The 25939-nt window shown below is 41.8% G+C and overlaps 2 protein-coding genes across 5 annotated transcripts in view; one reads left to right on the forward strand and one right to left on the reverse strand.

Moving 5' to 3' along the window:
* LOC120397082 (serpin B3-like) overlaps positions 1-25939 on the forward strand; it is a 151312-nt gene that overhangs the window by 120125 nt on the left and 5248 nt on the right. The window contains exons 1-4 of one of the 2 annotated variants that reach the window (XM_039522551.1): positions 19167-19270; positions 21666-21845; positions 23464-23580; positions 24226-24369. In XM_039522551.1, the coding sequence (XP_039378485.1) occupies positions 21681-21845; positions 23464-23580; positions 24226-24369 (426 nt within the window). In that variant the 5' untranslated portion in view covers positions 19167-19270; positions 21666-21680. Of the gene's footprint in view, positions 1-19166; positions 19271-21665; positions 21846-23463; positions 23581-24225; positions 24370-25939 lie in introns of those variants that run through there. The other variant, XM_039522550.1, reaches the window with a different exon arrangement.
* Positions 899-24390, reverse strand: LOC120397086 (serpin B12-like). Of its 3 annotated transcripts, XM_039522561.1 has the most exons (5): positions 24251-24390; positions 23939-24065; positions 17711-17780; positions 6060-6149; positions 899-1376 (listed from the first exon to the last, which is right to left on the reverse strand). In XM_039522561.1, exons 2-5 carry the CDS (start codon positions 23944-23946, stop codon positions 1230-1232), a joined length of 315 nt encoding a protein of 104 aa, XP_039378495.1. In that variant the 5' UTR covers positions 23947-24065; positions 24251-24390; the 3' UTR covers positions 899-1229. The 3 variants fall into 3 exon arrangements, 2 of the variants coding, with proteins under 2 accessions (XP_039378495.1, XP_039378494.1); XR_005593666.1 differs by lacking the exon at positions 23939-24065 and having other exon boundaries at positions 899-1372; positions 24251-24371; XM_039522560.1 differs by lacking the exon at positions 23939-24065 and having other exon boundaries at positions 24251-24371.

Genomic DNA, 25939 nt, shown 5'->3' on the forward strand with positions numbered 1-25939 from the left:
GTGCTTATGAATGTACAATGTATATCCAATAGACTGACTCTTAAATGGTCCAGCATCTGTCATTTAGACACAATGGCATGGTTCCAAATGGAATGCTGTGGACAGTAAGTGATGGGGTTAAATTTCTATTTTAACACTCTGAAAGAACAAAAGAAAATATATATATTGGGTGGGAAAAACTTTATAAAAATACATTTCAAGGCCAATATTATGAAATTCAGAGCTAATATGGATTCTCTATCATTAACTGGGCTTGTTGTGCCTGGGATTTGCAAACAGGACTTACTGTGTTTTCAATTACCCTTTGCATACAGATCTGCAACACCTGTGAATAAGAGAGCTAATGATTAAGCACTTTACTGTGACTTCAAGAATGGTCTACATAATACTTAGTCCTGCCATGAGTGCAGGGGACTGGACTAGATGACCTCTTGAAGTCCCTTCCAGTCCTATGATTCTATGACTTGGTCTAAGGTGGCCATGGACAACAGTAGGAGAGATTAAGAGCCCCACTCCCTCAAATCATTCTGCAAAACTAATTTAGACCTGCCCACATCTTGTCTGCAGGCATGGGGATAAGGTCATGGTCTGAACACTGAGGTGCATTCTCCTGTCCTATGAAGAAATAAGTGGGGAGGGACAGAGGCTACTGAGCCATGACTCTGGCCCCCATAACACTAGCCAGGAGAGCAGGCTCAGTGCAGTGGGTAGTATGCTGCACTCTGTAAGGGGCTGCAGTAGATTATTGTCCCCTCAGTGCAGCAGAGGAGCACAGGAGAAATTGTGCCTCAGTGTTGTCCCTGAGGCACAATTACTTCTGAGGCTACTCCTGACGGAGGCAGCTTATGCGCAGAGCTCTAACTAAAAGCACACACCAGATCTACGCTTTGAATTTCAGGCTTCAATTTGTATTTGCCAGTTGCATGGTGAACAAATGATGTTATTTGGTAGCAGAGAGTAATACATTCTAGGAGGAGCAGAATCTGCCTAAGAAGAGGATGCTGTTGGTTTTGTTGTGCCTGATGAAGACGAGGAAAGGGTGATCTGCCTTAAACCTTATAGAATTAACAGATGCTCTCACTACTACATTACTGCACTGCACTGGTAGCTGTAGCCTCAGTGCCCTCTTCATTGACCTCAATAAAGGACTCGTGAAAAACTTGTGACAAAAACAGATCATTATTCTCAGACATCACTGTGAAGTCAGCTTGGCTCTGACTGAAGACATCTCACATCCCCATACTGCTCCAAGTGGACTTGAGGTTATAGCTCTCTTCCAGCTTGATCCTGAGCAGAAACAATTCCACTTCAGACATTTTCATTATTTCTGGGCTGGTCCACTTGGATAATTTCTCATAGGTCAATTCCCTCTCTAGCTACCGTGAGTTAAGAAAGAGATGCAGTTAGACAATTAAAAAGCAAAAAGGAAATCATGAGTAAATGAATAAAGCTCATCATGAAGGCATGAAACATATACAGTGCTACCACCCACGGATATTGCCATCATTATAGGATGTGCTACATGCAAAAAGGGTTTAGTCCTACAAGGTTCTAAGTGACGTACACTCCCGTTTATCTAAATGGGAGGTGACCTTACATGCAGGATTGGGTCCGTAAAGCAGTTCCTTGTTTTTTCTATTTAAATGTACATGGAAATGTTCCCTGCTTATGTACAAATAGAGCTCCTGTTAATGTTAATAGACCATCTACATGTGCATGCAAGGGAGATTTCATGTTCTGAGGGATTTGGTGTCATTACTGAGGTATTATATAAGAAGAGCAAGTTAGGGGACTTAGAAGGTGAGAGAGAGAGGCTTCTGTTTCTCTTAAAAAGCAGCAGACCTTGTCTAAAAAGCCATCCTTAGTTCAGCAGCCAGGGATTCCCTGCTGAGGAATGATAGCTGGTTCACATACAGGAAATGCTGGCACAAGAACTTTTGAGATATCTTCAGGGAGAACATCCACCCCTATCCCTGACCCACCCCCAAAATGCTGAGAGGAAAGGGGCTTGTCCTTAGAGCTGTCCGAGGAGCAGAATGCTTCACGCAACTCCCCACTCTGGTCTAATGAACCAAGGCAGATTTATCAGAATGCATCTGCTGGTTTGGTGAGGTAATAGGGGTATGGTCACCAACACCCCACCCCAACTCTCCAGCACCACATGCAGCTGGCCATTCTCCTACCTTCCCACAAGCACCTTCCAAATACTTCCTTATACTCAATATATTGTCATATACCCCACTCCCACCTTAACTTCCACATCATGCTTTTCCTCTTTATCTCAACACATCATACCCTTCACAACTGCACAACTGTAGGATATGTCTGTAGCTATCCAGTCCCTGAGGCCTGAGTTCAGGTTTTGCATTACAATGTGAGTTAGAGGAACTGTGTGTGTGTGTGTTGTCCATCTGTACATTTATGAGGTGGAAGGGAGTTCCCTGGGGAGGTGCAGAGTCAGTGGCATGGTGTGTTCTTGTTCAGGAGTGTGAATCAAGGTGCCTTTCCTGCCTTTGAAGGTTTGAGTGACTGTGTTTTGCACTTAGCAACCTTAATTGGTTATTAACTACAATTTTTGGAAGGCGGGGAGCAATATAGATGTAGGCTGAAAACAACCAACTAATAGCACGATTCAAACTAGTGCCGCTGTTGAACTTTCCTATTCCCAGAAGAACAGCGGATTTGTTTCTCTGATATTTTGGTTCTAAAGAATACCATCTTCCTTTTCTTTGACCACCCATGAGAAGTTCTTGTCACCTTCAAACAGCCTCCTCCGGTTCCTGTACTTTTCTTAAAATGAAGCACCTGCAAGCAGAGTTTGTAAAGATAGTAAATATATTTGAAGACAGCTATCTAAGACAAATGTACACACAAATTGATTTCTAATGACCTAATTGTCAAAACCTTCAATTTACTATAATTAGTCATCAAAGATGTTTGCTACTTAGCCTGCTAAGGACACTATATCTATGATTTTCAATGAGGATTTGAATGTAACTGAGACCCAGGTCAGAACCACACAGCTGGCTTAATAACAGATCATCATTACGAATCAGATGAAAATTAAGTTAGTCATATAGTCAGACCATGTGAAATTCATGATGGCTTCAGCCATTTATTATTCTACTCCGTTTATTATTGGGCATCATTGATGTGCTAAATACTGTACAATATATAAAGGCACAGTGTTGCCCCCAAGGGTTTACAACCTCTATTAAAAAGACAATGCAGTTTAGTTGCATAATATATCGAATGGCCATATGAAGGTGTAATCACAGGGCCATCAAATGGTAATGATCAGATAAACTTATGGTCAAAACATAGATTGATTAATTTTGTCCCATTTCAGCATCTTTTCTTAAACCCTGCAACTTGTACTCTGTTTTCTAAAAACTGAAATCTATACTAAACTTATGATGAAAATGTGAGCGGAGCAGTTTGTGGGACAGTTGGAGTGGCTCATGGGACGGCTGGTGGAGCGGAGTGGCTGGTGGAGCGGAGAGTTTGTGGGATGGTTGGAGCGGCCCACGGAACAGCAAGTGGAGCGGAGCAGAGATGAGCAGTTTGTGGGGACGGCTGGAGGAGCGGAGTGGAGCAGAGCGCCTGGTAGAGCGGAGCAGTTCGTGGTGAAGGCGGAAGCAGAACCCCACGGAGAGGCAGGGGAGTCAGCCTCGGCTCACGTAAGGTCCCCTTAACACCCCGTGTGCCCCGCCCTTTCCACCCAGACTGGGGGGCGCGGGGAGGGTAAAACTCTGCAGATAAACTTTTGAACTCTGGGGCTGCACTGACCCAGGACAGAAACTTTTGGGTTGTGGGACTTTTGGACTTTGGGTGATTCTTGGGTTGCTGGACTCAAGAGACTTTTGGGGTGTGGGACTTTGGGTGATTTTTGGGTTGCTAGACACAAGAACCAAAGGGAAAGGACACGGCCCAATTTGCTGGGGTGGGTCTTTGCTCATGGTTTGGTCTATGAACTCTAGTTGTGGTGTTGTCTCAATTTCATTCTGATGTCGTTTACCTCATGTTATTAAACATCTTCAGCTACACTGAGACTCTGTGCTTGCAAGAGGGGAAGTATTGCCTCTTTGAGGCGCCCAGGGGTGTGTATAAGATTTTCCCAGGTCACTGGGTGGGGGCTCGAGCTGGTTTTGTGTTACATTGTTGGGAGGGGATCCATATGTACTGAATCCTTGCTGCTATCAACTCAGCCTGGCAGAAAAGTTTCACAAATATTTACATTACCTCAGATTCTTGTGAGAGACAAGAAATTACTTGCCTCGTCGGCTGGGTTCTGGGTCTGTTTTTTAGGCAATAAATATATTTAGAAATATAAAACAGCTGTACTTCCTTCTGGCCTACATCCTCCACTCTTACCGTCCAATAGATTTCACCACCTATGTTTACCCCTCCTCCCCACCAGTTTCCAGAATTTTCTGTTGTGAAGTTTGCCTAGATTGTTGACATAGTGTGTATTTGTTTGGCAATAAAGTTTAGAAATAAAATCAGATTGCAGTTCACTTTCCTTCTAGCATACGTTCTACACCCCAAGCATCTATCCTGCTTAGGTATGCACCTCTCTGCATCTTTAGGTGCCTAAATATCTTTGATAGTCTGGCCCTCAGGCCTTGGACTCTTCAGGTTCTGTGGTTGTCAACAGAGTTCATTATGGAGCACCTAAACAAATGAATTCTTTTGTTATGGGAAGACTAACAAGAGAGTGACAATATACAAATCTTGTTGTTCCGCCTCAGGGGAAGAACAATTTAGTGCTTGGCCCACTTATTTGCGGTGTTGTACCATCTCACAGCCAGAACTATCACCTGCAGATATATATCCTTACTTATCTAATTTAAGAATGTAAGGAACAGATTTTCAGTTCCTCTGTTGGTTGCACTGAGTGCAGGGTTTGAATTGCAGATATGGCAGGGGAATGTTTATGATTTAATTAAAACAACTCTGACACCATGAAGTTTTGAGCTCTACTCCTGAGCCTTGAAGACTGTGATATTCAACACAGGGTCACACAGCTCTCGTGCAGCAAACCTATGCTGGGGATGAGGGGTAGCTTTCCGTTAGCACTAGAAGCAGCAAAAGGGTGCCATTACTGAGGTATTATAAAAGGGGAAAAAGTTAAGGGACTTAGAAGGTAAGAGATAGAGGCTTCTGTTTCTCTTAAAAAGCAGCAGACCTTGTCTAACAAGCCATCCTTAGTTTAGCAGCCAGAGATTCCCTGCTGAGGAACTACAGCTGGTTCATCTACAGGAAATGCCGGCACAGGAACTTTTGAGATATCTTCAGGGAGAGCATCCACCCCTATCCCTGCCCCACTCCCAAAATGCTGAGAGGAAAGGGGCTTGTCCTTAGAGCTGTCTGAGGAGCAGAACACTTCAGGCAGTTCCCCCCTCCGGTCTAATGAACCAAGATTATCAGAATGCATCTGCTGGTTTGGTGGGAAAATAGGGGTAATGTCACCACCATCCCACCCCATCTCTCCAGCACCACATACACCTGGCCATTCTCCTACCTTCCCACAAGCACCTTCCAAATACTTCCCTATACTCAATATATTGTCACATACCCCACTCCCACCTTAACTTCCACATCATGCTTTCCCTCTTTATGTCAACACATCATACCCTTCACAATTGCACACATGCCTGTAGGATATGTCTGTAGCTATCCAGTCTCTGAGGTCAGAGTTCAGGTTTTGCATTACAATGTGAGTTAGAGGAATTGTGTGTGTGTGTTGTCCATCTGTACATGTGTGAGGTGGAAGGGAGTTCCCTGGGGAGGTGCAGAGTCAGTGGCATGGTGCGTTCTTGTTCAGGAGTGTGAATCAAGGTGCCTTTCCTGCCTTTGAAGGTTTGAGTGAGTGTGTTTTGCAGTTAAGCAACCTTAACTGGTTATTAACTACAATTTTTGGAAGGCGGGGAGCAATATAGATGTAGGCTGAAAACAACCAACTAATAGCACGATTCAAACTAGTGCCGCTGTTGAACTTTCCTATTCCCAGAAGAACAGCGGATTTGTTTCTCTGATATTTTGGTTCTAAAGAATACCATCTTCCTTTTCTTTGGCCTCCCACGAGAAGTTCTTGTCACCTTCAAACAGCCTCCTCCGGTTCCTGTACTTTTCTTAAAATGAAGCACCTGCAAGCAGAGTTTGTAAAGATAGTAAATATATTTGAAGACTGCTATCTAAGACAAATGTACACACAAATTGATTTCCAGTGACCTAATTGTCAAAACCTTCAATTTATTATAATTAGTCATCAAATATGTTTGCTACTTAGCCTGCTAAGGACACTATATCTATGATTTTTAATGAGGATTTGAATGTAACTGAGACCCAGGTCAGAACCACACAGCTGGCTTAATAACAGATCATCTTTACGAATCAGATGAAAATTAATTTAGTCCTATAGTCAGACCATGTGAAATTCATGATGGCTTCAGCCATTTATTATTCTACTCCATTTATTATTGGGCATCATTGGTGTGCTAGATGCTGTACAATATATAAAGGCACAGTGTTGCCCCCAAGGGTTTACAACCTATATTAAAAAGACAATGCAGTTTAGTTGCATAATACACCGAATGGGCATATAAAGGTGTAATCACAGAGCCATCAAATGGTAATGATCAGATAAACTTATGGTCAAAACATAGATTGATTAATCTTGTCCCGTTTCAGCATCTTTTCTTAAACCCTGCAACTTGTACTCTGTTTTCTAAAAACTGAAATCTATACTAAATTTATGATGAAAATGTGTAGTCCTTATTTTACTGCATGATATGGATGTTATCATTTAACTGCCCTGTAGGGCAGGGTTTAACTACTTCAGAAGAAGTTTCAGAGAAACCTAAGTATGTTTAATACAAATATTTACATTACCTCAGATTCTTGTGAGAGACAAGAAATTATTTGCCTCATCGGTTGGGTTTTGGGTCTGTTTTTTAGGCAATAAGTATATTTAGAAATATAAAACAGCTGTGCTTCCTTGTGGCCTACATCCTCCACTCTTACCGTCCAATAGATTTCACCACCTATGTTTACCCCTCCTCCCCACCAGTTTCCAGAATTTTCTATTGTGAAGTTTGCCTAGATTGTTGACATACTGTGTATTTGTTTGGCAATAAAGTTTAGAAATAAAATCAGATAGCAGTTCACTTTCCTACTAGCCTACATTCTACACTCCGAGCATCTATCCTGCTTAGGTATGCACCTCTCTGCATCTTTAGGTGCCTAAATATCTTTGATAGTCTGGCCCTCAGGCCTTGGACTCTTCAGGTTCTGTGGTTGTCAACAGGATTCATTATGGAGCACCTAAACAAATGAATTCTTTTGTTATGGGAAGACTAACAAGAGAGTGACAATATAAAAAACCTCATTGTTCCGCCTCAGGGGAAGAACAATTTAGTGCTTGGCCCATTTATTTGCGGTGTTGTACCATCTCACAGCCAGAACTATCACCTGCAGATATTTATCCTTACTTATCTAATTTAAGTTCCTCTGTTGGTTGCACTGAGTGCAGTGTTTGAATTGCAGAGTTAATGTGATTTAATTAATGTGCTTGTGATTTAATTAAAACAACCCTGACACCTTGAGGATTTAGAGACTGGCAGGCTTTTGAAAATGGAGGGATTGAGGTCTCTCTCCAGCTTTTCTTTCTGTTCTAGCCCACTAGCATATATGACATTTCATGGCCTAGTCACATACTTCATTCTGAAAGGTTGTTCTTTTGTAAATCCAGCCTTAAATTTCTTTGCCCCATTTCCTTTGAAATAGAGGGCATTGACTAGCACCAACTTGGTGAGTGAACCAACAGAGTTGACAGGCAATAGCACGTGAATTTTAACTTTAGGAAATAGTGAGACAGTAATATCATTGTGCAGCTTTTATGCCTGGAGTAAATACCAGATTCAAGTTTTGGAGAATATATTTAAGAAAAATGCACTATTTGATACCATACTTGTAGAGCAGCTTCCTGTCTTAAGAGATGAAATATCCTCAAACATATTGGGTTGGACTTTGTGGTACCCTTCAGTGATTTTGATCTACTTGGGCTGCCTCTCGCTAGTAATAACCCTGATTGACAGTCTCAATCTACATTCCTCCCATGGACAGAGAAAGAAGACTGAAGTCAACATTAAAGGCGACTGAGGTTGGCATAAAGGACCCAGTGGTGTAGACGCATATATTAACAGGTCGACTTAGGGCAGCTTCCATCCACCTAATGCTGTAGTGTAGGCCAGGCCTCAGAGTTTATCACACTAGCTGCAGAACCTCAGGCTTGTGCTGAAACATCTTTACCCTTTTCTAGTTTTGGAGGAGAAAAGGCCTACAAACCCCTCTGAGGAATTTAGGCAGAATGTACCATTTCTGTCCGACTGTTTCATGACACTATTTATAACAGAAAATGAACCCCCGAACATACTGCATGGAATCCCATCAAAATGAAACACATTTTGCTATGTAAGTATTTGTATGAGGCCCAATACTGTGGTATCTTATTGCTTTCAAACACATATAGGTTAAATTGTTATCTTAAATATTTGTGCAAATGGAAAGCAGTAGTCACCAGTGTTTCCCCTGTGGTGTGAGTAGTGTTATAACTTTCAAATGCGGTTATCTGCCTGCCTCCAACTGGGGTAGTGAGGCAGCAGCATTTTATGTTTCAGTTCAAATGCAGAATGTAACAGAATGAATCATCATTTTTTCTCTCCCCTCATAAACAATTTAGGGTGGGACAATACATGATGACTCCCTGTGAATGGTAAAAGAACAGTCCTGAGATCACCTTCAGTCTGGCATTCAACACTAGAACTGATCTCTCTTCTGACTTCTGCTGCTGCTGCCATGAAATAAACAGCTCATGGCTCTGTGTGGTAATATTTGTTGATCAAATGTAAGTATTCCTTCAAGGCAGGAGAGAGACAAGTCTTACATATAATTTAGCAATATATCTGTGCCAACTACTGCCAAATAGAAAAGAGAGTTCACGTTATGATACAGTTTACTAGGAGCATAAAGCTCTGTCTTCAGAGAAGCAAAATGTTTTTAGTTGTATTTGTTATCAATCATTTACTCATCTATGATTGTTCATGCTTAGATATAGTCCAGTCTGCAAAGGCAAATAAAAATAATACTGTACCTGTAATCTTGATCTGAGTACAGGTCTATCTCATCTTACGCGGGGGTTCCATTCCGCGGTTAGCGCGTAAAGCAAAAACCACGTATAGACAAAATTACATTGAGTTGAATGGCAGGTGGAATTGCCTGCACTACAGAATTGACTACAGTACAGTGTTTAAATTGTTATTTTTCTCTTTTTTTTGTTTTTGCCAACTGCGTAAAGCTGAAATCGCGCATGTTAAATGCACGTAAGATGCGACAGACCTGTGTCTACAAAGAGTCAGTAGGAAATAAATCTTAAGGGATAATAAACTATTTTGCAGATGTAATTAAAATATTTGCATTTATGTCTTGTATGTTTTGTTGTCATAGACCAATCATAAAGATGAGTTCTATACCCATTACACAAATAGATGAACTGCTTCACTTACTTTATTGAAAGGTGATGATTTCTTTCTGTATAACTGGTTGACACTTTTAAGCAGGTAATTTTTAGTTAGTTGCTTAATTTCAGAGCTAAGTGCCTGAAACCTTGCATGGATGTTGCTTGAGTTCTCCAGATTGGCCTTGAAAGAAGGAAGAAATATTCTGGTTATTTAGCTGTGATTTCTAGGTTAAGTGATTCAGAACTTCTAATATATATTGCACATAGCTCCACTGGTGACAGTTGCATGTAATATCCTGTACAGTTACTCAAGTAATTTTTATGGACTGTGTGTCCAGACAGTGGACACACCATAGACACTTTGTGAGCAAGAGAGAGCTGAAATATAAAGTTATCTAGAGAGATTATTAAAAAACAAAGCACATGCACAGAGATAGTGATAGTACAGTTCTGTAAAATGCATGGAGAGTTAGCTATATGATGCCTATTAGCATTTATGAAAGTCACATAACCAAAAATTCCCATGTATCACTTTGAAAGTTTGCCCCAAATGTGTAGAACTAGTGATTCCAATATTGGCTGATAATGTTAGTTTGAAAACTGTTTGTATTGTTGCACATGAAGCAGGTAAAATTATCACAACATGAGGTGAACTGAGTTATTTAAAGTAAGTTAAACAGAGACTCAGTAATTTTGGGCACAGTTTTGCAAGGTGCTTATTACCGATGAGAGTTAAGACTATATGAAGATAAGAATAGCCACCCTGGATCAGAGCAATGATCCATCTAACCCAGGATCCTGTCTTCTGACAGTGGCCAGTGCCAGATGCTTCAGAAAGAATCAACAGAATTTATCGAGTGATCCATCCCCTGTCATCCAGTCCCAGCTTCTGGGAGTCATAGGCTTAGGGAAACCCAGAGCATGGGCTCATGTCTCTCACAATCTTGGCTAATAGCCATTAATGGACCTATCATCCTCCATGAACTTATCCAATTCTCTTTTGAACCCAGTTATATTTTCAGCCTTCACAGTATCTCCTGGCAACAAGTTCCACAGGTTGATTGCGGGCTGTATAAAGAAGTACTTCCTTATATTTGTTTTATACCTGCTGCCTATTAATTTTATTGGGTAATCCCTGGTTCTTGTGTTAGGTAAAGGGGAAAATAACATTTCCTTATTCACTTTTTCCACACTATTCATGATTTTAAGGGCCTCTATTATATCCCCCCTCAGTTATCTCTTTTCTAAGATGAACTGTCCCTGCCTTTTTAATCTCTTCTCTTATAGAAGCTGTTCCATACGCTTAAGCATTTTTGTTGGTCTTCTCTGTGGCATTATTATTTCTGGCATTATTATATTGTCTGTCTTATTCTCTATCCATTTCCTAATGGTTCCTAATATTGTTAGCTTTTTTTACCGCCTCTATGCACTGAGCAGATGTTTTCAGAGAACTATCCACAATGATACCAAGATCCCTTTCATGAGTGGTAACAGCTAATTTAGAAATTTTGTATGTACACTTGGGATTTGTTTTCTGATGTGCATTACTTTGCACTTATCAACAATGAATTTCATCGGCCATTTCATCGCCCAGTCACCCAATTTTGTAATTCTTTGCAGTCAGCTTTGAACTTAATTATATTTAGTAATTTTGTATCATCTGCAAACTTTGCCACCTCACTGTTTACCCTTTTTTCCCCCAGATCATTTATGAATTTGCTGAACAACGTTGGTCTTAGTACAGATCCTCAGGTGACCCCTCTATTTACCTCTCTTCCCTGTGAAAACTGACCATTTATTCCTACCCTTTGTTTCCTGTCATTTTAACCAGTTACTCTTTTATGAGAGAACTTTCCCTCTTATTCTATGGATGCTTACTTTGCTTAAGCCTCTGCTGCTTCCCACAATTCACCCCCTCCAGTACTCCCACGCCCGCCGCCCCCTCCTCCACAATCGGGAATAAACCAGGGAAGGACTGAGCCAGGCACGCCAGAGCGAGCGGAGAGCTGTTCCCAAACTAGCCCTGATGGCGGCAGATCAGATGGAGCCAGAGCTGCCGCTGGAGTAGCGGTGAGTCAGAGTATCTCCCTGGATCCCCTGCTCCAATCGGTCTCCTCCCCACCGGGCTGGGCAGGGGGCACGGATCCTGGCTCGCGCGCTGACAGGGTGAGTGGCTGGGCAGCCCGAGCTGCCACGGAGCTGCCGCCGCCCCCTCCTGCCCCCGGACCCAGCCCGCTGCGCACCTCTCCCACCGCAGGCCCACGCTGCCTGCCCTGGGCGTGGAAAGGCAGAGCCCAGCTCCGAGCGGCGCAGCCGGGGATACTGCCCTGCCGGGGGACCCCCGTGGCTCGGGCACCTGGGGGGTCAGTGTCCCTCCTCTCTGCCTGCATGGGGCTGTGGAAGCAGCTGACAGTGCCTGCCTCTCTCAGCCCTTGCACTCCCTCCACTTGTACCTCCCCCCATCGCTCCTTCGTCACGCCCCGTCCCCTTGTACTCTCCCTTCACCCCCTTGGACCCTCCCCCAGCCCTCTCCTCCCGCACCTCCCCTCTTCTCCCGCAACCCTTCTGATACCCCCCTCTCCTCCTCCATGAATACATCACACCCCACTTCTCTGCCAGTGTAGAGCCCCAAAGCACCCCCACACCTGCTCCTCTGCCTGAACCCTCTTTACTGGATCCCCATCCCTTTCCGGGTACAAGGTTTGAGGGTTAGTCCCTATGCCTTCCCTGTGCATTTGGAGCACTAAAGATGGGGTTGCGGGGGACGGGGGCGAGATTTATAGGAAAATGAAATAAAAATAGGAGAAACTGATCCCCACTGCAAGTGTAAACGGGGACTGCTGTGGTGAATGAGGAGGTCACTTTGGTGGCGGGGAGCCCAGTGCTGGGGCAGCAGGGGATGCGGGTGGGTGGAGTGAAGAGAGAACCCACTGCTGGGATGGCGCGGGGGGGGGGGCACTGGTGGGCGGGGGGTGGAAGCAGACAAAAATTTTTTTGCTTGGGGCAGCAAAAAACCTAGAGCCGGTTCTGAGTGCAGTGCACAGACCAGAGTCAAAGTAAACATATCCTAAGGTTCCTAGTACCCCCTACCCTGCAATGTTGACACTCTAGCCTATTGCCCACCCTGTTTCCTCACTCTGAGGGTGCTACTGATGGGACTCAGGTGCTCACAAGACATGCAGGGGTACATAAACCGCATAATGAGCTCCTTTGGTGGCTGTCTCAGTAGAATGACTGCAGTCAGGACCAGCAAAGCAAGCACGTGCTTGGGGCAGCACAATTCCAGTTGCGCTCTTGGAGCTTGGGGTGGCTAATTTTTTGCTTGGGGTGACAAAAATCCTAGAGCTGGCCCTGACTGCAGTTTGAGAAGACTTTATACTGAACTACCATTTAATCTGAAAATTGGGCTCTCCAGCTCTAGGCCAAGTCACAGTGGCAGGAAAATGCCCATGTCCACCTGTTCTTGGGAGAATTAGGACGTCAGTCTCCAGGGCTGTCAACCATTTAAAATTAAACTTTTCAATTCTTAATATTTAAAATAAGATGCTCAGTGAAGGTGTTTTTGTTTCTTTGGGATTTTTTGGCCAATTTTGAAGTTTGACATAAAATGAAGGTACCAGAAGAAAAACACACATCCCAGCCTGGCTGCTGCCGGCTATGGAGTAGCAAAGTGCATCCCCATGGCCTGGGTGCAGTGTGCTCCAGCACCCTGTGGGCTCCCTTATGCCGGCGCCGACTGTATCCCGGGAGGCAGGGATCAGGGATCCCCAGGGGGCTGCAGGAAAGTTTTGGGGACAACTCCCACTCATCACCCTCACAGTGCTCACTGCGCCCCTGCAGATGCAGCTCCAGGGAGATGCAGGGGGGTCCAGGGGCAAGGGACAGAGAGCAGATTGGGACCAAGCACTGCCCTGCAGGAAGGGGGAGCAGCAGAGCTCTTGGCTCAGCACAGATGACGAGGGATGACCCTCAACATCTCAGTGACTGTGAGCCAGTTCTTGCCTGTCAGCTTTGCTCCCTCCTCCAGGCAAGCTCCATGCAGCAGCAAGGAGTAGCTGGAGCAGTGGGAACTGGCTCAGCCAGGCAGTAATGGCACTTCTGGCGGCCGCCTTGGCTGCCTGCTCCTCAGCTGCCAGGAACTCTGGGATACATCCGGAGGACTTCTGGGAGCCGAAACAAGCACACAGGAAACCAACAGGGCTCAACCCTAGGTCCCAGCTTAACATGGATCCTGGGCTTAAATTGTTGTGTAGATACAACCTCAGTGTCAAAGCTGAAACATTGAAATATCAGTATAAATAGTGAAAAATAAATTGGTTCTATGAAGTATCACTTTTTAGCAACCCTAAGTAGTTATAAGCAGCACAGGCAAGAAAATTTAACTTTCATTTTTAACCATATTGTTTTCACCTGATCCTTTAAAAGTGTCATTTGTCCTCCTTTGCCTTGTTGCAGAATACAACTAAGCCAGTGCAGATGATGTTCCAGAGAGGGAAATTTAATTGGACCTACATACAAACAGTACACACGCATATTGTTGAGCTCCCATATGTCAATAATGACCTCAGCACACTCATACTGCTACCAGATGACATCAGTGATGACATCACTGGCCTAGAAATGGTAAAGAAATTAATCATATTAATACAGGGAATTCAATTGTTTTTATGTCCTAGATGTTTAAATGGCTGCTGTCTTATGGTAAGTGATGCTACATTCTTGTATTAGGAACAGGTGAAAAGATCTGGCTCAGGAAAAAATAAGAACAGACCAACACATTGTCTAACACTCAGAGAACCTGAGCCTTTTTTGACCTTTGACAAGATTTTCATAGACCCAACACTTTTTTTTTCAGTTCTTGCTGTCATCCAGTCCTAGACGCAGAAGCCCAAATCCTCCAAGAAAGGCAGTACTTTCAGCCCAAGCAGAACCAGAGACTACTAGAACCATTGACAAAAAGCCAGGATAGATGGGAAAACTTCATACTAAACTATCTACATCTTTGAAGTTTTCCCCAGCACTAATCTGTAAGGACACCAGCACCAATGTAATGAGCCTGCAGCCCTTACTCAGACAAGACTCCCATTAACTTTAACTGGAGTTCTGCTGGGACAGAAGCTCTGCTGGATCAGTTCCAAGATATGCTAGAATGCCAAAAACTCAAGACATACAATATGGTTACTATCATGTACAACAGGACTCAGCTGCTATTACACTACAAATACTCAATACTGAAAGTATTCACTATGTGGGGTCAGGAAGGAATTTTCCTCCAGGTCAGCATGGCAGAGACCCAGGGGGGGTTCACCTTTCTCTGTAGCATGGGGCATGTGTCACTTGCTAGTTTGAACAAGAGTAAACAGTGGATTCTCTGTAACTTGAATTCTTTAAAACAAGATTTGAGGATTTCAGTAACTCAGACAGAGGTTATGGGCCTATTGCAGGAGCAGGTGGGTATGATTCTGCAGCCGCCAATGTGCAGGACGTCAGATTAAAGCCAGAAGGGATTATCATGATCATCCAAACACTGAAATCTTCCAGTTACTACACTAACCTACTGTAAGAAAACACCCTACTTTACAGTTGAGAAGACACTTGTAAACTAGCCAGAAGATTTTCAGTGATCTTTACGATAGTTGTAAACCATCTCTACAGTTTCTCCATTTAGGATTATGAAGGACGTCAATGTTAAGGAAGTTTCATTTTCACTGTGTAATGTTTGATTCTCTCTTTTTTAATTAACTGAAGCTAGAAACAGACTGGTCGTATGAGACGTTATCCAGATGGACCAGCTCAGAAATGATGGAGAAAACTGAAGTGGATGTGTATCTGCCCAGGATCAAAATGGAAGAGAGTTATGACCTCAAATCTACTTTGAGCAGCATGGGGGTGCGAGATGCCTTCAGTTAGAAGTGAGCTGATTTCAAAGGGATGTCTGAGAAAAACGATCTGGTTTTGTCAAATACTTTTCATGAGTGCTTTGTGGAGATCAGTGAAAAAGGCACTCAGGCTGCAGCTGCCAGTGCGGCTTCTATGACAGCACAAAGTCTCATTTCTGCTATTCAGTTTGCAGCAGATCACCCTTTCCTCTTCTTCATCAGGCACAATAAAACTTAGACCATCCTCTTCTTTGGCAGAGTCTGCTCCCCGTAACCACCAGATTTCTGTTGCTAAACAGGATCTTGCAGCAGCAGCACTATACCACAAAGACATCACCTCAAGTGTCTAAATGGCTTGGGTAATTTTACTTCACTTTCCTGTATTATTGGCCAGTCTTTGTAGCTTGGGGGACAACAAATAATGCAAATTACTCAGAATTTTTCTCTTCTGGTCATGTGGTTAGAGGACTTGATAATATTTGGCTACGACCCTCAAATGCACAATAAAAATGCACTGCTTGCTTTTTCCAATGATTGCAAATTGCACCTTTTCTTAGTACAACCACAAAGCAGAAGAATAAGTTTGATATAGAGAAATACATCTCAGGAATAAAACAATTACTTGTGCAGGCATACAAAGAGTACACAAGTAGGTGCAGATGAGGATCTGATCCGCAGTCTCATAAGTTATATTGACTTAACATAGGCATGGCTAGCAATGCAATAAAACCATTTGAATGTAAATGTTTTGTAATCTTTACATTTCTACTGGCATTTTTTCTTGTTTGCAGACTGCTTGCAAGTGTTCTGGAAAAAGGGATAAACAGTGAATGTCAACATTTGCAGATGATACAAAACTCTCAAGACAGTTAAGTCCCAGGCAGACCATGAAGAGCTACAAAAGGACCTCTCAAAACTGGGTGACTGGGTAACAAAATGGCAGATGAAATTCAATGTTGATAAATGCAAAGTAATGCACATTGGAAAACATCATCCCAACTATACATATAAAATAATGGGTTCTAAACTAGCTGTTACCACTTAAGAAAGAGATCTTGGAGTCACTGTGGATAGTTCTCTGAAAACATCCACTCAGTGTGGAGCAGCAGTCAAAAAAGTGAACACAATGTTGGGAATCATTAAGAAAGGGATAGATAATAAGACAGAAAATATCATGTTGCCTCTATATAAATCCATGGTACGCTCACATCTTGAATACTGTGTGCAGATGTGCTTGCCCTACTGCAAAAAAGATATATCGGAATTGGAAAAGGTTCAGAAAAGGGTAGCAAAAATGAATAGGAGTATGGAATGATTTCCATATGAGGAGAGATTAGTAAGACTGGGAATCTTCAGCTTGGAAAAGGGATGACTAAGGAGGGATATGATAGAGGTCTATAAAATCATAACTGGTGTGGAGAAAGGAAATAAGGAAGTGATATTTAAATAAGGGAGCTGCTCAGCCTGCTGCCTCTCTGGGGTTCCTGCTGCTGGCCCCTTGCCAGCCGGGGTCCCCCCCCCGCCGCAGCCACACTCAGTACTCGCTGCTGGCCTGGGGGAAGGAACCCCAGGCTGAGACCCCAGCTGGCAGGAGCCGGCAGCCGAAACCCCAGGCCAGCAGCGGGTTAAGACCCCAGCTGACAGGAGCCGGTGGTGGAAACCCCAGAGCGGTGGCGGGCTGAGCCGCTCAGCCCGCAGCTGCTCTGGGTTTCTGGCTGCTGGCCCCTTGCCAGACAGGGTCCCATCCGCAGCCCCACTCACCTTGCTTCCAGTGGGAGTTCCAGTGCAGGCCCCCTGCCAGACAGGGTCCAGGCTTCCGGCACTGCTCAGCCCTACCAGCTGCCAGCTCCACTCACCTCAGCTGCCGATCTGGGGTTCCAGCCACTGACCTCCTGCCAGCTGGTTATCAACTTATAACTCAGAAGCCTGTCTGCAGCTTAAAGTATCTAAATAGATGCCACCAGACATTGGAAAACTCAGCAAGGAAAAGCAAGGGCAAGGATCACACTAAACTAATAAGATCTGCATTTTAATTTAATTTTAAATAAAGCTTCTGAAATATTTTGAAAACCTTGTTTACTTTACATACAACAGTAGTTTGGTTATATAGACCTTATATAGACTTAGACCTTCTAAAAACATTAAAATGTATTACCGGCACGCGAAGCCTTAAATTAGAGCGTATACATGAAGACTCGGCACACCACAGCTGAAAGGTTGCTGACCCCGTCCTAACTCCTTGAATTCAGGGGAGAGATTAAATAAACTGGGTACACTAGTGAACCTCCAGGTATATTGAAAATATTCCCACCTGCCTGCAAGCACTTTGGAAGTCCATGCTTCTGGGATGCAGCACACACCTTTCTTCTTGGTTCTCCTTCCTGGATGGGAAAAGAACAAACATGAAATAATGTTACATAAGGGTTTATTTATTTTATTATACCCACTATGACTGCATGAACACATTCCATTTAAATACTGTCCTGTTGAATATAACATGATAAAGCTGTGTGCTAAAATGTAACCCCAAAGAAGTTGCTTTTATGGTATATGTCTGCACAGACACACTTTCAAGAAAAGGGTTCCTTCACACAGCTAACAGACTTGGATTTTCAAAATACAAGACCAACCTATGCAGAATGAAGGTACCTGTTTAATTCAGAATTCCTTTTCTGCTATCTTGGAGAGAGGGAACTCTTGGCTGTACATGAGCTATTAATTTTCATGGTGGGTCTCAGCATGAAATAAACAAACAAAAAACCCTTTGATTTAAAAAAAATGTTTCTACACTTCAGCATCCAGTGCAGTGAGTGCAGATCAGTTTGTGTATCAAAGGATGTTCTTTAATCCAGCCTTTAAATTAAAAAGGGATACTAGCCCTCATCCTTCAGTACACAGAGCACCCACAGCTGCCTTGAATTAGAGAGAAGCTTCCTACATGGGAATATTTTAGCGCTCATTCCATGCATTCTTAGACGAGCCCATTTTGGGAGTCTTACATCCTCCACTTAAACATCTGGAATTGGTCACTGCTGAGGACCGAATACCAGGCTCAGTTTGATTGTTTGTCTGAACTGGCATGGCAGTATCCATAGTCCTAATGGTTTTAAATTAGGATGGTGGAGTCACAAGGCCTAATTGATCCCTGCATTACTCCAGTTTTACACTGATACGCCTCAGTTGATATCTATGGAGTTACACTGGTTTAACACTGGAATAATGCAATGGAGAATCAGGCCACACAGAACACCCATCCAGCACAAAGACAGACATTTGTGTGGTTTGGTGTAAGTTAAACACTAACTGTACTTATTTTAAACAGAAGAGAGTTGCAATGGACAACATCACCAGCCATTCTTACAGTAGGCCACTTGGTGTTATTTTTGCTTATCCTATGTCTAAAATACCAGCTCTTATAAGATCATTGTATTCATCTAAATCTCTAAGATTTCTGTTTAAAATACATACAATGGATCAATAATCAGGTCAAACTTTACAACAATAATTTCTGGAAAGTGGTTGGGAGGAAGAGAAGGCTTATGTGGGGAAACATATTGAGCACTAGGGGTGGAAAATATAGGCTAGAAGGAAAGCTAAGTGCATTCTCATTTTATTTCTAAACTTATTAACTGCCATACAAATATATGGTATGTCAACAATCAAGGCAACCATTACAACAGAAAGTTCTGGAAATTGGTGGGGAGGAGGTGTAAGCGTAAGTGGTGAAACAGATAGACCTGTAAGAGTGGATGATGTAGGCTGGAAGGAAGTGCAACTGTTCTATATATCTAAACATATCAATTGCCTAACAAACAGACCCAGAACTTGGCCGAGGACACAAGTAATTTCTTCTCTCTCACAGGACTCTAAGGTAATATAGATATTTGTGTAGACACAATTAGCTTTCTTTGAAACTTATTCTGAATTAGTAAAACCCTGGGCAGATTAAATGATAACATCCATGTCAGGTAGTAAAACAGGGCTTGAACATTTTCATTGTGAGTTTAGTTTAGATTTCTGTTTTTAGAAAACAGAGTGTAAGTACTATAAACTTGCAGAGTTTTGAGAAAAGATGCTGATATGGGGCAAGATGAATCAAAGGAAGAATTTTCTTGAGTAGATGACAATCTTGTTCCTTAAAATCTTGAATTGGATAAATAAGGATAAATCTCTGCAGGTCATAGTTCTTTCTCTGAGATGGCACAATACAGAAAATTTGTGGGCCAAGGACTAAATTGTTGTTCACCTGAGGGGGAAGAAAAAGGATATTTTTAGTTTGCCACCTTCTTGTTTGACTTCTTATGACAAAAGAATCCATGACTTAGTATGTGTTTGGATACTCCATAAAGAACCATGTTGACAGTCAGGGAAACCTAAGAGGCCAAGGCCTGAGAACCAGATGATCAAAGGTATTTAGGCAATTAAAGATGTACATTGGTGTGTACTGGGATTTTCAAAAGCACCTAAGCAGGTTAGGTGACTAAGTCCTATTGAAATCAATCTTTAAATAATAATAAAGACCATGCATGATTTGCATGTCAAACAAGTATTTGGATAAGGAACAATTTACAGCAGAGACTATAGGTCAGATATTCTAAGGGAGTCTAGAATTATTGTCAGCTAGAAACATTTTCCAGTTTCTGAGGAAAGTTTGTTTGCCTCTGTACAGAGAAAACAACACAAGCTGGAGACTAAGGTAAAATCCTGGACCTACTGAATTCAACTGGAGTTGTGTGGTTGTTGTCAACTGAGCCAGGATTTTACCCCAAATCCCTGAGGGTATCAGATTCTGACAGTGAGTAGCAACTCACTGCTTGAGTAGTCCCATTGAAATGAACAGGACTACTCCAGGAGAAAGTCCTATTCAACATCCGTAAGAGTCTTTGAAATTGGACTACTATAAGAGGAAGGCACTACTCAATTTCAGTCCACATATCAGAATCTGACACCTAATATTTTCTTAGTCCTTAATCTGGCCAAAACTTTCACCAACTCCAATGGGAATTTAGACAGTACAAGTTTTGAATAAAGACAAATTAAGGATTTTTTTTCACGCTAGAACTGAATTCCATATTGATGCACAACATGTTTATAGGAAATGAAAAATGTTGTAAGTCCATTTGGCAAATCATTAGCAGAGGAGAACATTAAGCTGGGAAATTCATAGGTTCCTGCAAACCAAAGTCATCAGGAAACCACAACTAAATTGCAGTTGTCTAAAAGAGATACTGTTTTACAGCTATAAATATGGAGGATATTTATGCCACCGCCTATATACTGGGCTAAAGATAAAGAGGGGCCTAGGAGCACAGCACCAGCCACTTAACAAATCCAACCTGAAATGGTTTTTTGGCCCAAACTCTTTGGTAAATTTGTGTCAGATTCGTGAATAGTTTCAGGTTGACCAAGGTTACATTTTTTAGCAGATAAACTATATGTCAGAAAAACTTCACCCGGGTCTTTTTATCTATTTGTGAAAGTCTTGGAATACCTCTCTAGGAAGAAATCCAGGGTATCCCTTTTCAGAGTTAATGGAGACAGATTAGAGTATAATGTTCCTATCAGCCAAACCCAACTGGAAAATGTATTGCAATAAATAGATGTTCACACAACTTACATAGTGTATATTTCTTTTATAATAGAACAAGCTGATTCAGTGATACCTTATCACATATTAATCAGATCATTCTCTACCCATTGTCTGTTGTTGTTACCTAGACATCAGGGGTCAAATTGGGCTCTCCTTTACTCCTGTGTATATCTGGGTTAACTCCTCCGAAGTTCCTCTAGCTATATCTGGGTGCAAAAGACAGCCTAATGTGGTCCTGATCACATACAAACAGAAATTGAAGCATCCAATAATTCCTCTCAGGAAGCCTGATTTTGAACTCATACTGCTGTAAATCATGAGTAACTCCCCTGAAGTCAGATGGGGAGATGCATCTGCGTGTTTCATTGCTCTAAGAAACTGTGTTGGTAGAAGATTTTACTTATTGTAGCATTGTACATTAGCCGCAGAAGTGGAAGAAAAAGGATAGTCTCAGTTTCCTGAGTGGAGAATTGGAGATGAGGCTGTTTTCTTAATGGGAATTCTTTTTTTAAAAGTCTGTATCACAGTCTTCCCAGCACTTATGCCCATTTCCACTCTGAGGCTAGACACGAGTGTATAACTAGCAAAAAAGCCACTGAAACCTTCTGATGCAGTAAGATGTTTAGAAAAGAGACTGTTGAACTCTATTGATTTGGTTTATTTTTTTCCTCTGCAGCTTTTCATTTTCACAATGAGCTCCATCAGTGAAGCAACTACCAAATTTTGCCTTGACTTTTTCAAAGTATTGAACAAAGAGCATCCATCTAATAGCATCCATTCTCCTCTGAGTATCTCAGCTGCCCTGGGCATGGTCCTTCTTGGGGCCAGAGGTAATACTGCCACCCAGATACAAAAGGTACCCATCAATAAGTCATTTGTTTTATACCTTCATTTTTGTTCAACAATGGCAGAGCATTCCCATGTGCAGTGTTACCTGAGCTCCTCAAGCCTTTTCTTTTCTTGTAACTAAGAGCAGTTTCCTTTTCCATGGGTAATAAAGCCTGCACAAGCAGCAATTACCCTAGTAACAGTCTGAAAGGCAATTCTATATTGAATGGAATTGAACTTTATGGAGTTGAAAGGATGCCTGGCAGAAGCTGCAGGCTGAAAACATAATTGTGAACTGGAAATAACATTTTCAGCCCAAGAACAAGAGATTTTCCCCCTCAAGCCCTGATCTTGCAACCATTCCATACATGTGTGTCATTACATACATGAGTTGTGCATAATGGTACTTGGGTAGGTTATTGTTTGTGAGACAATGGCCTATGTTGCAGCTTCACTTACCCTCTGCTGAGATTGGTCTATTTTGGCCTGGAGGGATGTTTGAGTCTCTTGGCCAATAGCTCAGCCCCAGCAGAAGAGATCATCTCAGATAAAACCCAGAGAAATATTTCCTCAATATTTGCAATTTCCAGACCCGCATCTTCATTTTACTCATACTGCCTGGTGTCACTTCTGTCTTGTGCATTATATCAAAAGAGAGAGATGTAGCCTACATGGTTATTTCAGAAATGTGTATATCTCAGATGCTGGGTCCTTTTTAGTTGCTTACTACGAACTGAGATTTACTAATGCTGAAGTGTCACAAGTTTGGTCGTAGTTATAAAAATATAATTTGAATATCTAGTTTAGCAAAAGTATTAACCTATTTTTTGGATCCCATGAGCCTGTATGAGTCACATTTTTCATTGGAAAAAGCTTGGATTGCACAGGAGTTAGTACTAATCAAGAATCATGTGTTATCAGTCTTTGAATACAACTGTCATTATTAGAACTTCCAGACAGATATTTTGCTGTGAAGGCTAGACATGGGACCAAATACAGATAGCAACTGTAAAGGAATATGCACACGAGAGGAATGAAATTTAAAAAAAAAAAAAACAAGTTCCAATGCTATTGCCACAGAAGTCATTGGTAAAACTCCTGTCCACTTAATATGTGTGGACGCTAACTCTACATTTGACAAACAAACACTGCATTTTTTGGAATTAAACCTAGCAAACTCTGAAAGCATTTCCACTCATTTTGAGATTGCTCCTTAAATGTAGGTTTTTAAATAATAAACTTTTATCCAAGTCCTAATCCTGCGATAGGATCCACTATTGCAGATTGCTACATGCCTGCAGAACACTACTTAATTTATTGCCCTATTTCAACATAGTGTAAAAACTGAATATTATGGCAGAAATAGGAAGTGAGTTCCACAATCATAGAAATATAGCTCGCCCTTTTGGTGATTTAGTAGTATTCACCAAATGGCTTGCTGATTTTGATATCAATGGATGCACTGGGGCATCCAGTGATAAAAGTTGAGAATAGCTGCCTTTTGACATCATGATGTCCATCTCCAATAGAAAGGACAGTAGGTAAGACAGACAACTGAATTTTCTCATGACAAGTTCAGTTTTATATATTGTCATAAGTAAATCAATATAGCGTATGACTGTTGCAATCTTACATTTCTATCTCAGGTTCTTCGCTTCACTGAACTTAGAGAAAATGAAAATCCAGGAACAGGAAGATCTTTGGAAGCAACAAGTGATGAGAATTCAGAGAGCAGTCGCAGACTACCTCTTCATCCCCAACTGGTATCTTAGAACAAATGTTGAAGTTGGACAAACTCTGGAGAATTTGAACCTAAACTCAAAATTGGCAGATTAGAATTATAACATAAAAATGGGGTGAGGGGGAATGCTGTGATGGTAGATGACAGTAGGGGGAAGGATAAAAATGTATACAAGATAGCAAAGAGTAAGGTTTGGGATTTTTTTTTATTGAAAATGCTGTACAATTATATGCTTGATTTGTGGATGCCATAATTGCAACCGCATTCACAAGTGATCAGTTCAGTTTGCATCTTGCTATTTCAGTGGGCTCCTACCATGATCATGAGCACATGTGAATGTATAAATCAGACATACAGAAAACATTTGCAACTCTACTAACCTGAACATTTTTCACTGTTCCACAAATTCGCATGTATAGTGCTCCATAAGTAACAAGTGGAACATCCCAAAAGAGCCACGGATTACTTAGCCCTTATAATAGAGCTTTTGCTCCACAGATCTCCAGACTATCAGAAACAAGAACAAGTCAGAGAAGGCAAAGCTAGTTAAGTTATTGAATCTGAATGGTTTCATAGGAGAACAATTATTTTTTTAAAAAGCAGTGCCTCTGTTACTCTCAGCTTCTTCAGTCAGAAATAAACTACAACAACTTTGTGTTATTTGAAGGTTCCTGGAGATCAGTGTGATATACCTGGAGAGATTCATTCCCAGTTTCATGACATCTTCTCAGCAATCAACAAACCCACCACTTCTTATGAACTGGCTAATGCCAACAGACTGTATGGAGAACAGACATTCAATTTTCTTCAGGTGAGTTGCACTGGGGATCACATTCATGGCCTGTGACATTGTAGGACAGATAGGGATGAACAACATGGGCTTAGTTCAATTGAGGTCCCATTTCCTGCTGACTTGGATGGGAGGTGTGTCCACTTAGACAAGGGGTGGAGTTGATCCCATGGAGCTACCGAATAGTAGGGCAGAACAACCAGTCATCTTAAAATAAACCCATATGGTTCCAGAATAGAATGTTTAAGATAACTTCAGTCTAATGCCTTAGTTACAGGCTCTGCTCATTTGTCCCCAGTCACAGAGCATTGGAACCTAACTGTAATTAGGTGTGTTGAACAGCACTGAAAGTAAGTGTTTACTATTACTATTTGTATTATGGTAGCGCCTACAGGCCAGGGTCTCACTGGGCTAGACATTGTACAAAAATATAATAAAGAGACAGTGTTATGTAAACCTTACCCTGAAAAGCTGTTTTATATAGTACATTATTGTTACCCATGTTTGTCTTCAGCTTTGTAACTATTACTTATATAATTACTTCAGTATATCAACAGCAAAATAAAGTTTATAGGGTTGCTATAGTCAAAAAAGTAATTGTTTAATCATGGCACCGGATACTCAGATATATATTCAGAGTTGCAGCTGTTTATTTGACTGACAAAATTAAGATTGTAATGCTTTTTACTCTTGTTAGCACCCTAGAAGCAACACAGTGATGGGAAAGTGAGCTAGAATTATTCTGGCTCATGCAAATTCAATAAAATTGCTCACTGTGTTCTGGGGTTCATGCTACATTTTTAATCAATTAATTTCACATTATTTACAAGGCCTCACCATTTCATTTGTGTGGGATTTCATAGGCCCAAAAACTTTTCTCAAATCAGCTTTCAAATTTTGCTTCTAGTTTGAAATTTCACGTGGAAGTATGGTTGCAGTCATCTTTAGTTATTTTGGCTGGTGGGAAAAAGAAACATTACAGGACAGTGCTTCAAAAAATTCATGAATTACATATAAATATACAGTCCTGTGACTGTAATTCATGAAAAAAGTAATTGTTTTACTTTACACTAGGTTAGATTGGGACAGAAGTGGCGAGACAATATATATAGATTTCTAGTTCCAGGATAAATTCTGGGTTCTACCTGTAAAACTAACAGAAAGACCTGCAGTGGGTCCTGTTCTGCCAGTTTCTCCTGTTCTGCAGTCCACCCACAATGGCAAGTAAACTTGAGAGACCTAAGGATTGGTTGCTGCAAGAAGAGGCAGCATCTATCAGATCTTTCCACTGAATGGGAGTAGAAAGTGGCCTATGTGAAAATAGTCCCCCAGTCCTTTAGGGCATAAACAGCCATTTAAGGACCATGAGAGGACCTGTGACAACCAGACATTCTGGTTATTCAAGAGAGACCTAGGTCCACCTTCCATTGGGTAACCAGAACCTGATGTTCTGTAAATGCCTGCTAAAGTGGATAGGTTACAGGGGGATAGATGTGTTTATTGCATCTAAAAAATAGAGAATAAATCAGCCTACATAACAAGATCACATGCAAAAGCAAACACCAGCCTCACCACTGCAAAACTCCTTAAA

Source organism: Mauremys reevesii, linkage group 2, assembly GCF_016161935.1.
Source record: "Mauremys reevesii isolate NIE-2019 linkage group 2, ASM1616193v1, whole genome shotgun sequence".
NCBI lineage: Eukaryota > Metazoa > Chordata > Testudines > Geoemydidae > Mauremys > Mauremys reevesii.